At 39.0% G+C, this 15,267-nt stretch overlaps 1 protein-coding gene across 2 annotated transcripts; it reads right to left on the bottom strand.

Moving 5' to 3' along the window:
- Window positions 1-7,465: 7,465 nt before the first annotated feature.
- cdv3 (carnitine deficiency-associated gene expressed in ventricle 3) lies at window positions 7,466-12,952 on the bottom strand. Of its 2 annotated transcripts, none has more exons than XM_020633674.3 (5): window positions 12,533-12,952; window positions 11,687-11,763; window positions 10,608-10,744; window positions 9,310-9,472; window positions 7,466-9,227 (listed from the first exon to the last, which is right to left on the bottom strand). In XM_020633674.3, exons 1-5 carry the CDS (start codon window positions 12,716-12,718, stop codon window positions 9,101-9,103), a joined length of 690 nt encoding a protein of 229 aa, XP_020489330.1. In that variant the 5' UTR covers window positions 12,719-12,952; the 3' UTR covers window positions 7,466-9,100. The 2 variants fall into 2 exon arrangements, with proteins under 2 accessions (XP_020489330.1, XP_020489331.1); XM_020633675.3 differs by having other exon boundaries at window positions 11,687-11,760.
- Window positions 12,953-15,267: the final 2,315 nt, after the last annotated feature.

Here is a 15,267-nt window from a genome sequence, read left to right as displayed (position 1 = left end):
TATAGCAGGCTGTAGCGATTATATGTCTTGTTGAGGGTTTTTTTCTGAACACAGAAGTTACATTTACATCTCGTGTCACTCAGCAAAATGGATTATGTGTGTCCTTGAAGTCCAACCATTCAGGGGAGGAACACGTTGGCATGCACTCATTGACACGAGTTTGCAAAAGCATGATACTGTCTGTTTAAACTCTGGATAAGGCCCCCCCATAATAATGATGTAAAAAAAAATATCCATAATTACAGTATTGAGGCTCCACAATAGTGTCCAAGACTCCACCCACCGACATGGACTCTATAAAGCTGGTGTTCCTGCAAATTAGAGGCATATGCATGTTGAAGATGAGGGGGCTCATACTACTTTGTTTTGTGGGATTACCTTTTGCAGCATTGGCAAGTGAGGTAAGACTTGTGATTTTCCACATATTTACGCATCTAATATGATGTTAAAAACAATAAAACATTAACTACTAAGACCATAACTTTAGTTGTGTTAACAATACAGGCTGACAGCATGTACTTCGTTTTCTTTTAAATGGGTTAATTTATTGATTGTGGGGCTGTTGTATTTGAAATCCAGAGTCAATGTCCTCACTAACCCTTTTAGATCAGATCTTTTCAGGATTCAGTTTCAGCCGTCAAATGGCATCACGGGACCTTTTCAAAATGAATGTCACTTCAAACACAAACAGCTCAAAAACAGCTCATAGACTCTGTGTGAGAAACATGTTCCATTAGTATTTTTAAGTAAAAAAAAAATAGAAATGGTCACTTGTTTTTTCCAGAATAGTATGAAAGTATGGCTTCTTTCAACTTAAGACTGACAGAGAATTGAGAGAAGTTAATTTCAATATAGCAGGGCTGCCCATAAGGGGGGAACAAGGGGAGAGCTTTCTAGGGCCCAACTCAAGAGGGGCCCATGAAGGCTAGCAAGAACATGGTCCTTCCTAGATTTAAAAAACAACACATGATAATACCATTTAAAAAAAATCTAAATACTAATTTCTTATTACCGCTGAAATACACGTTTTTCCGATTGTGTGAGGGCGGACCAAATCACTGCACAAAAGTAAGTATGGCAGAAAAGAAGAGGAGGCTAAGGTATTTGACCCCAACAAACTTACTTCAGTCAGCTCCAAATGAAGATTGGAGCCAAGCGCAATTTACGCACACTTATTGATGTAAATACTAGAATTGACATGTTAATTGACCCATCTGCCACTTCACTGCATTTTCCTTTTTATAATGTTACTTCAGCATACTTTTGCATTATTCACCACTGCACTGTTTCATATTTAGTCATTAGATATTAAATATTAGTCTTTTCTTATTATGTTTATTGTTGATATTTAATGTTGTACCTGTACATATGAGAGCACAGTTCACCAAAGTTAAATGCCTTGTGTGTGTAAGCATACCTGGCCAATAAATCTGATTCTGATTCTGATTCTGAAGCTGTGGATGCGAATGTTAGCTAGGAGGCTAGCAACATTGTTAGTGATCCATGACGCATGCATTGATATTATTAAATTATATCTATGGAGGGGTTCGGTCCCCAGCTCCTGCAGCCACATGTCTGATGTTTCCTTGGGCGAGACACTTAAGGTTGTTATTGTTGTTATTCTTGTCTGTTACTTTTTAATGCTTTGTTTCTGCAATGTTCAGCACTTTGGATCAATCAATGTTGTGTTTAAAGTGCTATATAAATAAAGTTGATTTGATTTGACTTAAGTCCCACTGCTTCGTTGGTGGCAGTTAAATATGTGTAAGGAGAAGTTAATAATGATGGACTCTAACATTGCAACCTCTGTAATCAGTGTTTAAACGTTGAGGTGTGACCTGCAGTGTAAAGTGTTTCGAGTAGTCAGAAGACTTGAAAAGTGCGAACCAAGCTCAAGTCTGTTTACCATTTATTATTCTACATGTAAATTTCGATATGGCTACTGAGTCTTTTTATTTATTTTGACTAAAGTTCAATCATCCAAAATCTGTTTTCAGTTGCCAACCAGGAACAAGACACCACTGGGCAATAAAGACGGGTTTGGAAGCGAAACAACCAGCTCTGCTAACGAAACAACTGGATTCACCAACTCAACAACCAACTCGACACAGGTGAGGGATTTAGCTTTTCCCCATGTTGAGTGTTTTTTAGGTAGGCTAATAAAGCCTGCTTCAGAACTTTTGATTTCTTTAGAAAAAACCTCAGCTTCAGTGTCTTCTATGAGATCTTCCGGTTTGGCACTGTGTCTATTAGTTTTAACATAGCTAACGTGTATTATCTTTAATTAGAGGGACTGTATAAAAATCCGGGCTGTTGGGATGAAGGTAGGATTTGAAAGTGTCAAGAAACTGAAAAAGTGACACTGGTTACATTTACAGTGTTTCTGGTTTGTCTGGTTAGGGGTGTGTATGTGTGTGGGTGTAAAGTTCCCGTTTAACCCAAGGCGAGCATTCATTGGCTCTTCATTTACTGTGCTAAAAATGTATTATTGTAGAATTACTTATTTTGGTAACAGCAACAACAACAATAAAAATCAGGAAACAAACCAGCGATTATAATTATTTTATTTGTAAGACAGTGAAAGACAAACATGTCCTATAGACAAATCACATATTTTAGATATATTTTATACCACAGATCATGTATAATAAAGTGTGAACCTAGTGTGTAAGACCTACAGTCCAGTTAAATTCTTTCATTTGTTATAAATGTTACAGGTAATAAAGGAAAATGATATAAAGGCTTGTAAAGGTTGTAAATTATACTACATGATTTTTTGAATGGAAAAGTTAAATGTTATTGGAAGACCAAAGTCACTTGATTGAGTGTTGTCATTTAAATACCATGAAATATAAATATTAAAGGTCACATATTATGCAAAATACACTTCAGCATGTTTTTCAAACACTAACACACCTGTCCATAGTCTGTCTACAAATCCCCCAATTATAAGAACATTCCTTCATCTCTGTCTTTTGCCTGCTCAAATTTTCAGAAAACTGGTGCATAAACAGGCCGTTTGGAGATTTTCCCTTCATGACATCACAAAGGGCAGTAACCCCTCCCCCTGGTGGGTGACACTCCCACAGCTAGGTGTTTGTTCTGCCCTCTGAGTCTGCCTTCTCACCCTAAAACAGGGCATGGTGCAAGAAAGACCAAGCCACCCGAAGCCCTTCCAGAAAGGGGGCGTGGTCTGACACAGCATCTTTTACATTTAAAGCTACAGACACAGAAACAGCCTGTTCTGAGCAGGGCTGAAATAGAGGAATTTATAGGCATGATAAAATACAGGATCAGAATGAATTCAAAACAAGAAACTTCACAGACAATGTTTTGGGGAGCACTGCGAATGATTTAAACTGGTTGAGAAGGAGGATTATAAAGTTTATATTTCCTTATTAACCTGTTGTACCTGTTATTTCAGACTCCAGAGAAAAGCAAAGAAAAAGATGAAGTTGACCCGGTAGGCACGTTTACCTTTACAGTCAATTTATATGTCAGTTCTCTGAGAAGAGGTGAGGAATAAAAGCCTCATATGAGACGGAGCATTTTTTGAAAGAACTATGAACTATGAATATATCATATATCATGCTCACAACGTCTTGTTGTTTTTATTCTTCAGTTGGCAGGGAGCTGGAAACCAATAACGAACACTCGAGGGTTCCCACCACCACCTGCTGATCCAGAGCAGTCCAAGGTAAGAACATGTTTCGAAATAAAAGGACAACCAATCACATAAATATCATCATCATGATTTATTATTACATCTCTCGTTTGATGTTGCATGTCAAATGCCATCTAATCTGAGATGAAGCTAATCTCGATTCTCAATCACAAAGTTTGTGACGTAAACACATGTTGTTGGAGACACTGGAAATGATCTACAAATACGATGAACTTAGTATTAAGAGAGACAAATGATTAAAGACAATGTACAGCAAAGGATAGACACAACCTAATTCCTAATGAAACACGTAGAGCCCGACTGATGAATATATATCATCCGATATCTCGTCCGATATTTTCGTCTGATATTTTCATATCAAGTGACTATTGGTATCAGATAATTTTATTACAGCTATGTGTCGATATTACAAGATTTTTTCACCAGTCAAATAGCATTTCATTTGAGTTTCATTGTATTACACTAGCAGTTCTCTTTCTAGCTGTCACCAGCAGAGTGTGATTTAAAGGCTTAATATGTGATTTTTCACACTTAAATATAATAGAAATCAAGTATATCCTCTGAAAATAACTCTGTGAGTCATGACTGTCTACAATGAGTGTAACACCCGAGTCCCACTGTCTGTGATGTTTTCAGAGTTTTCCGAACCGTAACTTCACTTTGTTTACATCGTTGGGACGGCCGGCCAGCTCCTCCCCTCGTGTATAAAAGTTGTTTAATTGAGGGACTCGAGAAAAGAAGAATAGCATACTGTACTCACTGCTTAATTGAATATTTTAAAAATATAAATATTTATTTAAATATATTATATTTAAATATTGGATATATTAAAATAGCATATTCTTCCTTTAAGGATTTCAAGAAGCATTATCACTCTCCAGAGTGTCAAGCAGTGATGCACATTCATACGCAGTTACATTTAAGTTGACTGACAGTAAACATTACATTACAACAGTTACATTTAATCTTGTCTTTGTAATACTGTATATCTTTTCCACAACTGTTGGATAACTGCATTTGAGGGATCAACACTGAACACGTGTATTTCTATATCTATCTATCTCTACAGATCGAACATACAGTAGATCTAAGAAAGAAATTGGCAAATATATCGGTATCAGATTTTTTCTCTTCCTAATATCAATAACGGTATCGGCCGCACAAATCCCACATCAGTCAGGCCTAGAAATGTGCAACAATCAGGATAAGGGTTGAATCTTCCTACTGCTTTGATTGCTGTTGATCCGTCATTTATATTGTTGCAATTATTGCTGCAATTGTGGTTTCAGCATGGCAACTAAAGTCACATACACAGAACAGGCAAAGAAGCCAATTTTACAGCATAAATTAAAATGTTTACAGCCTGGTACAAAAAAACAAAATATGTCTGATTATCCCCCTTGTATGGGGTTTGAATTTTTTAAAAACAGGCTACGTTTTGATTTTGAAAACAATGTGTTATCCATAATCCATGCGTGTAGCTGACATGATTGAATGGTGGGTGCGATGTAACGGTTTGTCAAGAGGCTTAAATCTCGCCTCAGCTCCAGCCTTCAGCCTGTCGTTAGGTTGACAGGGACAGGATTTCCAACATGGCGGCTGCTGCCGCTGATCCTCCAGAGCCTCCTGAAGGAACAGATGGTCCCATAATTATTTACAGTCTATAGTTTTAGACTCACCTCAAATCTTATTTCTACTCATTTGCCTTAAATTTTCAATAACCCGCCACACTCAAGGATCCATAGCTCTGTAGGTTTTGTGCTGTACATAATTGTTACCTGTTCTTCCATTTTTATTGCTGTTGTTCTTGTCTGTTACTTTCTAATTCTTTGTTTTTTTCTATATGCGATGTTCAGCACTTTGGATCAACTGTGTTGTGTCTAAAGTGCTATATAAATAAAGTTAAGTTGAATTTTGAATTAGATATAGGTTTTAGTTACACTTAAACTTTTGGTTTTGTGTACAGGGGAAACAGTTTCATTATTTAATGAGTAATGTCTTTTAGTGTGGTATCAGTTGAGAATGGGGATCAGTTAGTAAGTAGACTTTGTGTGTTGACAGACTTTCGTAAATGCAAACAAACCTATTATGTTGGACTTTGATATTAAACTAAAACAGCAGACTTTTTACGGTAAAGGGGAGTAGCAGACTCCACCTCCCGACACTGACACTTTATAACACGTATATTAGTAGATTGGAGGTTATTCATGTTGAAGATGAGAGGGCTCACAGTACTGTGTCTGGTGGGATTCATCCTCGCTGCCTCGGTAAGACAGTGAAGTATGACTGTTGGACTTTCAAAGATTTCCTGAAATGTAAACGACTTGTGATAGAAATAAAATAAAATAATCATTATTTTAATGGCTGTATTCTGTGGCCTAAAGTGAAATGTTTCTGTTTCAGGCGCTTAAAGGAGACAAACCCCCGGTTGCACAGCAGACACAAACATCTGCCTGGGTATGTGAAACAAGCAGCAGCAGCAGGAGAAAATGATTGGTGGAAGTTTAGGCTGATACTGTATAATGGTTGTTAGATCACTGAGTAAAGAACCAGGATATCCAAGTAGCATGATTGAATCCAGCACGTTGATTTCTGAATGAATTTTGCTTGTGAGAAATTGCAGGAAGTTTGTAAAATTAGACTAGACGTCTGTTTTCACCATTAGACAGTTAAGTAAAGACTAAAGGTGGTTGTACTGTACTTCTAAAATGGTTAAGTCTGTTTTTAATGACATGTTCGCCTGAATAAGTGCCTACTGTACACTATGAGGAAGAGAAAACAACTTAAAGGACCAGTTAAATGTAGGCTAACTGGAGCAGTTGCTGGCTTGCTAGAACCAATATCAGCTCCAGAGTAAACGGCATCTTGCTTTGATGCTGACCCTCAAACTTTAGCTCCAAAATATGTGCTTTTTAGTGTTTAGAAGTAGTCATAGCCTCTGAACTTTCTTTAATACACATTGTATGGTCAATTTATATCAATTTCCGTTAAGTTGCCGGTCACTGGAACACACTCTAAGCCACAGCAGCGCCATCTGGTGGCTGGAGGATTTAATGCAGATGAGCTAAAATCGATGGATAATAAAATATTTACTTAGAATTTGTGACAGTATAACCGATTTAAAGAGATGATTTCAACTTTTCCTCCAGGCTCCAGATATTTGGAATCCTTTTAATAATAGCCATGGTTTTGGACCTGAATCAGCTGATGGAGACGTGAAAGCGGTAAGTTATTTAAAGCTACAACAGCTTATGATACTTTGTGAAACAGCATTAAACGTGATGAAAATAACTTGGAAAATATATATATCTTTTTATAAATGAAAGCAATAAATTAAATGAGAAAATAAAATGATTCATAGTTCAAAATATTTGATTCAGCTTTTAAGCGATATACTTAATCACTCTTCCTCTTTGCGCAGGGAGACCAAAGCTAGAGGTCGGACAGCAAACGGCTCAACAGACGTCGACAGAGATAACCTTTTAATGTTTCTGCTGGTGTTACTGCCTCATTCAAATAAACATTTCAAGTCTGTTGTTTGAGAAAACTTTTTTTATTTGTTAATTTGCTTAGTAGGAGGTCATTTGAAAAGCATACTTTTTCCAAGAAATAAGAGCAGCAATTGCAAATGTATCAACAATTTGTCAAAGTCAACACCTACCTCGACAACATGAGACACATTGGGGATTACGAGAGTGATTATGTGAGGGAGCGCAGGTAAACAGAAGTTGAAATCTCAGATATCAATTTTCCACATCTACAGATTCAGACAACACTTCATTCACAAGGATCACTTTATTTTTTATTTTTTTGTGTTAGGCTCTTCTCTTTTCATTACAAATATTATCTACTTCCACAAGTGTGCCAGCGGGGATCGACCCTCTCCGACATCTTTGATGGAAAGCACAGACACACAGAACATAAATCCAGTTCATCATCTCTCTTGTCACAACTATGCTTGTAGTAAAAACCGATTTGAATCTAACTGTGCAGCCCACTTATTTTTTTAAGTACTCTGTTGGTTTTGGTGACGGTTTGTTTTTAACAGACAAGTAATCGCTGCGACTCTCTGGAGATGAAGTTCTGCACGAGCTACCTGCTGTACACAGGGCTGACAGCACGTTTACTGTTGAGGCAAAGAATAGATAAAAAAGTTAAAACTGGGGAGTGAACTTTATGTGGCCAAAACAACCTCACCTAATATGATTCCAAAGTGGTTTCCTTTCCTTTTTCAATAATGTAACATCTGTGATCATTGGTGTCAAACCACATTGACATCAATGTTACCTAAAGAAGGTTTTCTGATTAGAAACAAGCTTTAATTTCTCCTTTTTTATGGGATAAGATCAAACAAAATGTAAGGGCAGTTAAATCAAACAGTGGATATGAAAAAAGTTAGTAGTTGTAATCATCAGGCAAACTACAACAGCACTACATTCCTGGATCAAAAGGATTTTTTGTTTGTATACAGGTTTTTGTCACAAAGCGGTAAGATCCAGAGTCACGCGGCGTCCTGTGAGCAAAGTTCTCTTCAGATGACAAAGCAGTCTCCTTCTATCAGTAAGGCCACTTTATATAGAAATTCTAAATGAGGACCACAACCTGTCACTTCTTGTCCTTGGATCTTCGCAGAGTGTCATCAACATGAAGGGGAAGGAACAAAGCTTCAAGTTTCTAAATCAAAAGAGCCGGGTGGCCAGCTTCTATGTGTATGTGTGTGTGTGTGTGTGTGTGTGTGTGTGTGTGTGTGTGTGTGAGGAGAGAAGGGTTTGTGTTTGCCCCTTCTACCACCACCACCCACATTAAAAAAAAAAAAAAAAAAAAAAGCTTAGTCCACATCATCACCACCAGCTATACCGCTGAGGTAGCAACCCCACTCCCACAAGCCCCAACCGCAACTCAAACCACCCCAAGATACCACGTGCGATTGGGTTATAACGATCTTGCAAAAAATAGATATTTTCACAGAAGTTTGTAAAATCATCTTGCCTAAAGTTATCTTCGATCCTCTGTGGCTTAATCAAAGCAAGTTGAAGTCCGGAGAAAAGTTGCGCCACGCAACTGCTGCTCTGAGTACAATCCACAAAGGAGGACTACGTCGCCTTCTGTTGCTGCTGCAGTGTTGTACGTTTGGGTGTTTGTAACTAATTCCTTTTCAATTATCCCCTCTTTCGACAGCCCCTTCAGATGCAGTCCTTCCGTTTTGCCGACCAAATGCATGTAGAGTGTCACCGATTTATTAAAGGGGATGTTTGTGTGTGTGTGTCACTGTGTGTGTTAATGGAATAGTGGCTGTGTGTGTGTGTGTGAGTAACCAGAGTGGTGATGGTGGCAGGACTGCAGTCTGGATTCAGCTTCCTTCATGGGGCTGGGCTGGAGCGTGCTGAAGGGGCCGGGGGACGGAGGGGAGCGGCTCTACTTATCCCCGAGGATGGCATACTGGTTGTCGAGCTGCAACTGCTGCATAGAAGCACCACCGGTCTCCTCTCTGCCACGGGTCCTGTGTTTCACCACCTCAAAGGTCTTCTCCATTTCTCTGTCCCTGAAGCAAAGACACATCGCTTCAGTCAAGACATCAAACCTCCTGAATGTGCCGCGGCCTACAAATTACTCTCACTGCTTACTTGCGTGTCTCCACATGCTTGGCTGTGGCAAGTAGAGAGGGGAACTGTGCGTCACTGTAGATCTCAGGAGGCCCCTGGGTGTGCGTGCGTTTGGTGGTGGTCAGCCGAGCTCCTGGAGGGCGATATACTCCAGAGGGCTTCGACTCAGGCACCTCTTCTTCCTCTGTTAGTATAGAAATGATAACAGTTAGGAGAAAATCTGAAAATAATTCACAGTTTTATCATAGAAATTATAAAAGTAGGAGAACTGCTTCAAGACACAGAGAGTAACATTTATTTATTTGCAAAACCAGGAGCACAATGGGAAAACAACCATTCAATGCAGGGCTAACTTATGGATTTGACCACAGTAGTTGGGATGTGCGCATGCAAAATAGTTCTATGGACATTTAAGTAACCCTCAAGTATAGTCAAAAACATGCTGCTCCTCCTGTTCGCACTTCACATTTTGTATTTTTCGGTGGGTGTCAGAGCCGCTGTCAGACAGCTGGATCCAGTGTGTTAAAGGTATGATGGTTTTCTGACTTAAATACAGAAATTTAATTAGTGACTCAAATAATAAAAAGTAGTAGGCATGATGAAAACTTTAATTGATGCACTTACAAAAAGAAAAAACACATATTGCATTTATATGATATAATTTCCTTTTTTCAAATAACACAATTTAAATCTCAGAAAGCACATTTTTCGCAATGTCAGTCTTTTTTCCCCGATATGATGTGCAGCCCTGTTTTAATTCATCTATCCATTATCTTTATAGCTTTTCCCGTTAGGGGTCCCGGGTGGCTGGAGCTGATCCCAGCTGTCATTGGGTGAGAGGCGGGGTTACACCCTGGACTGTTCGCCAGTTGATCACAGGGCTGCACAACATTCACACCTACGGGCAATTTTTATGGTCACCACTTAACCTAACGAGCATGTCTTTGGACTGTGGGAGGAAGCCGGAGCACCCAGAGAGAACCCACACATGCACGGGGAGAACATGCAAACTCCACACAGAGAGGCTCCTGTCAGACGGGGACTGAGAGGCAACAGCACTAACCACTGCACCATTTAAAAAAAAAAAAAAGAGCTTAATAAATAATAAAATATATAAGGGTTATATTCATCTCGTCTTCTTAGAAAGAAGATTTGCACGTTTTATTTGACAAAACCAAAATAAATTGTGTTGAATGTTTACTTGTATACAAGGACAAGGATGTTGCATGTCCACCGACGCCCCACAGCATTCATAGCCAAAGCTAGTACGCAATGCCCGTCTGTAAAGAACAAATAAGTGTCCCTGTTGGTTTACTCACCCACAGGTGCAGCAGCTGGAGCTGGAGCAGCACCAGACTTGTTCCAGGGGCCAGAAAATTTGTCTCCGCTCACCAGAATGATCTCTCCGTCCTCACCAACCTCCTCCTTCTCGTACTCCTCTTCCTCTTTCTCGTCACTGCAAGATGATTGTATACATTCCACAGATGAAGAGAATAAATAACAGTATATTTGAAGACACAGAAATGTTGAATTCAGTTATGTTTAAATGACAGTTTATCTTTATCTGGCCTGTATTTTAAGTATCGTGAGTGTTTGTATAGTGAATCAACAAAATGGAAAATGGTGATGTACGGTAAATTAATTTATTGTGGGTTGATAATTGGACTTAAGAAACATACTGTTCCAAATTATATTTTTGGGCCATTTCTTCTATATTATAATATATATATATACAGCTGAAGAGAGACAGGAAATGTTGGGAGGAGTGAGCGGGGGAGGAAATGCAGCCAAGGGCCGAGGTCAGATTGGAACCCATGGCCGCTGCGATGAGGACCACAGCATCTGGCCTCAGTACATGGGGCACGCAACATAACCGATGAGTTATCCGGCACCCCAAGAAAGGTTCTTTTGAGCTCCATGAAGGCCATGGTATATTTCAGAAGCCAGGTTTTAATTATATTCTCCAGGAGTTGGAAGCTAGGAGACTAATCAGAATGGCCTAAATCCTCTGACAATGAGTCCCAACAACCAAATACACATTTCATTCTGCACCTTTAAGAAAAAGCTAAAGACCCAGCTCTTTCATGAATACCTACTAACTTAATGATGATGGTCTCCATATCATTGATGATGATGATGGTTGTGACGATGGTTTTTGTTTGATAACGACGACTTGTAAGATGGTTTCTATACTGATTAGAGCTCTCAAGAACTGCCCTCAATGTTGTGCTTTGCCTCTGGTCACTTCCTGTCAGCACCTGTGTGTCCAATCAGACTCAAAGCTGATCGTTTGCTCTTACTGACAATGTTCTAGATCCTTGTGTTGTACTAACTCTCTGATGTACATCGCTTTGGAGAAAAGCGTCTGCTAAGTGAATTGTAGAATTTTCATTCTCACCTTATCTGTAAAGCTTGAAGCCGGAGCCCGCTGTAGTCGACTTCTTTCTGCTCAAACTCTTTCCATTCCTCGTCCTCCTTTCCAGAAGTAGACATTAATACAGAGCACAAAAAATGCATTTTATACTTTCTAAAACAGTCTATGGAAAAAAATATATATATATTAATGTAAAATTTTGAGGAGGCTCTTTAATTAAAAAAAAAAAAAAAAAAAAAAAAAAAAAATTCTGACAGGTATTTTACTAAATTGACTCAAAAGCCCAAATAATTTTGGGTCTTCATTTCCACACAGATTGACAGATTATTCGACTCTATGGCGGATATTTTAAACTTTGACACACTCTTGAGTCTATTCGAGCTGAAAGGCAGTCCGCCCCGTAGAGACTTGGGACTAATGGCGGCCCCGGCCTAGTTGGACAGCCACGATTCAAAGACGTGAATGACAGCCTCCCCCCATAAAGACACAAGGCCGCTGTCACAATGTTAGACACCATCTGGTCCTCAAACATTTGCAAATTACTCATAACATCGACGCAGAACGTAAACCACCGGTTGCCACGTAAGCCCAAAAAAAAAAGGGGGTGTTATGCTGATTTTGGTATGCCATAAAAAATGTGTGCCATATGCTACGCTAGCTGCTTAGCAACCGGCGTTTTCTCCCTGCGTGTCAAAATCTCGTTTTTTTTTGTTTTTTTTGTAAGACTGACAGCAGTGCGGATTATTTTTTTATTTAAAGAGGAAGCAGATTGTGATGGGAGGGTACACATTTAACACCGATGTCGCTGAGGTTTAAAAAAAAAAGAAAAAAAAAAAAAAAAAAAAAAGTTACCGGAGAGCAATCCGTTACCTTTTCGATCTGCGCGTCCTGATTCTCGTTTTTCGACGATTTTTCCTTCTCCCTCTTCGTCTTTTTCACCATCGCAGACGTGGGCCCGGCGGTAGACTCTTTGCCCTTTCCTTTCTCTTTCTTCTTCTTTTTATCCCGCTTGGCGAAGAAATCGTCCAGACTCTTCTCCGGTGGTAGATCCGCCATTTTCAAAAGAACAACGTTTTTAACTTGTTAGCCGAATTGTCGAGAAAGCTGTCCTCCCGAGGATGAGAACAACCGATTCAAACAGTCAAGAGATGCGTCTCAATCTGACGGATAGACTTCAGTTACAGGCTGATTAAATATATAAAAAAAAAAAAAAAAAATGTCCACCCTGGATACCTGACTGACTGAGACGTTAGCTACCCTGTCAACCATGCCATGCACGGGCTATTTGACAAATCTGCACCGTAACCCGGAAAACCCACAATCTGAGCCGGAAGTACTCATCTTTACGCAAAAAAAAAAAAAGATCGTTTTCGGTTAATATCTATGGTTAATATTTACCTATTTACTCACATTCATACGGAAGAGGATTAGGGCCACACATAAAAAAATAGAATTCTGACTTTATTCTCAGAATTCTTAGTTTAAAGTCAGAATTCTTAGTTTAAAGTCAGAATTCTTAGTTTAAAGTCAGAATTCCGAGTTTAAAGTCAGAATTCTTAGTTTAAAGTCAGAATTCTGAGAATAAAGTCAGAATTCTTAGTTTAAAGTCAGAATTCCGAGTTTAAAGTCAGAATTCTTAGTTTAAAGTCAGAATTCTGAGAATAAAGTCAGAATTCCGAGTTTAAAGTCAGAATTCTTAGTTTAAAGTCAGAATTCTTAGTTTAAAGTCAGAATCCCGAGAATAAAGTCAGAATTCTTAGTTTGAAGTCAGAATTCTTAGTTTAAAGTCAGAATCCCGAGAATAAAGTCAGAATTCTTAGTTTAAAGTCAGAATTCTTAGTTTGAAGTCAGAATTCTGAGAATAAAGTCAGAATTCTGAGAATAAAGTCAGAATTCTTAGTTATGGCAGAGATATAAGCATTTACTTTTTTGGCAACTTGCCAAAACGCTCAAAAAACTTAAAACGTACGCCGCGGCCACGCCCTTTGACGAAATAACATGCGGAGCACAACGACATATGCTGAACCTGTCTAGAACGCACTGACACTGAGTTTGTGCGGATCGGATGAGCGCCCTCGGGCAAGTGCGTTCAAATAGGAAGGCTGAAATCAGCGATTTTGAGCGATTTTGGACCTTTATCGTGAAATTCAACTTTAATTTGTGGACTTCCTGTCGAGTGTTTTGAAATGCCGCAAGAGGATTTTTAGTCCGTCCCGACAATATGTGTACCAATTTTCGTGAGTGTACGTGAAAAAAACCTTTATGGGGAGGCCATTTTGAAATTTTGAAGGGGGCGCCACTGAGCCATTTTGCGATTTCTTTTTTTTTTTTTTTTTACGAAACCACCAAAATATCAAATTTTTCACGAGACCTGATGAGCTTGGAAAGTTTGGTGAGTTTTCAGGCACGTTCAGGCCCTCAAAAGTGCCCTCAAAGATGAGGAACAATAAAAAGAAGAAGAATAATTGCTAGGGTTTCAAGAGGGTCCTCGCACAGTTCGTGCTCGGGCCCTAATAATAACTTCCAGCCTACTTTATGTTGATAAAAGTGTAGCCTAACCAGTCATCAGCAGCCTCACCACGTTATGCATCCCACATGAAGGGTTATGAGAAGGGTCTTTTTCACTCTGAAAAATGCTTACCCATTAAGAGCACTTTTTTAAGGTCTGCAGGTAAATAATCTAGAAAAGGTGACCAAGTCTTTACAAACAGCTCATCCTTCCATTTTAGAACAGCTTGTAATCATTCGTGAGGGAGGGTGTTGAAAAGCTCCCTGTGCCAAAGCGTAATGCTGGGTGGGACAATTGTGCAAGATGCACTTTCGCGCAATTAAAATAAGCTTTTCAAGGAGATGCTAATATGATGCAGGGAGGCGCGATTCTCTAGAGGGAAGTCCTAGAAGGAACACACCTGGGTCTTTTTTTAACTTTTATTTTAAATATCCCGCTAATAATGTTTTATTTTTAAACAATTAAATGTTTTGTGATTATGAAATTGAAACTCTAAAACGTTTATTTTATGGACATGCACTAATGGAGATATGTCAGAGTGAGGGGCTGCTCCTGAGCTGTTGGGGTCCAGTGCTTTGCTCAATGGCACCGCGGCAGTGCTCAGGAAGTGACCTGTCACCTCTTCAGCTGCCAGATCAATTCAAGGCTTGGTTTTCACCAGAACTTGAACCAGTGACCCTCCGGTTCCCAACCCAAGTCCCACCCAATGTATAAATACAAATATATGGAGGTTCAAACATTATTCAGCAATGACATATCTTATTTTGGTTTTAAAAAATGAAAGTAAACAAAACAGTAAGTTCCTGTTTTACTTCATTTGATTTTGTAATGTCTTTGTCAAACTCACATAATTAAGCCTCTCCTCAGCTGTACAGCTTGTAAACAGATTATTGAATTGACGTCATATTTCCCAGAGCTGGAAATCACTTGACCAGAAGCAGCAGCACTGGTACACAGAGGGAAAATTCCAGCTCCCTTCATCAATGCATGTGCTGTGGTTTGCAAGACTATTAACTATTCTTTGTTGTACAATAAACTAATATCTAACGCACAGATACAGTACAGTGGGTCTAAATTTAAAAACAAAACAGATCAG

Source organism: Labrus bergylta, chromosome 20 (genome assembly GCF_963930695.1).
Source record: "Labrus bergylta chromosome 20, fLabBer1.1, whole genome shotgun sequence".
NCBI lineage: Eukaryota > Metazoa > Chordata > Actinopteri > Labriformes > Labridae > Labrus > Labrus bergylta.
This window is presented reverse-complemented; position numbering and strand designations above follow the sequence as displayed.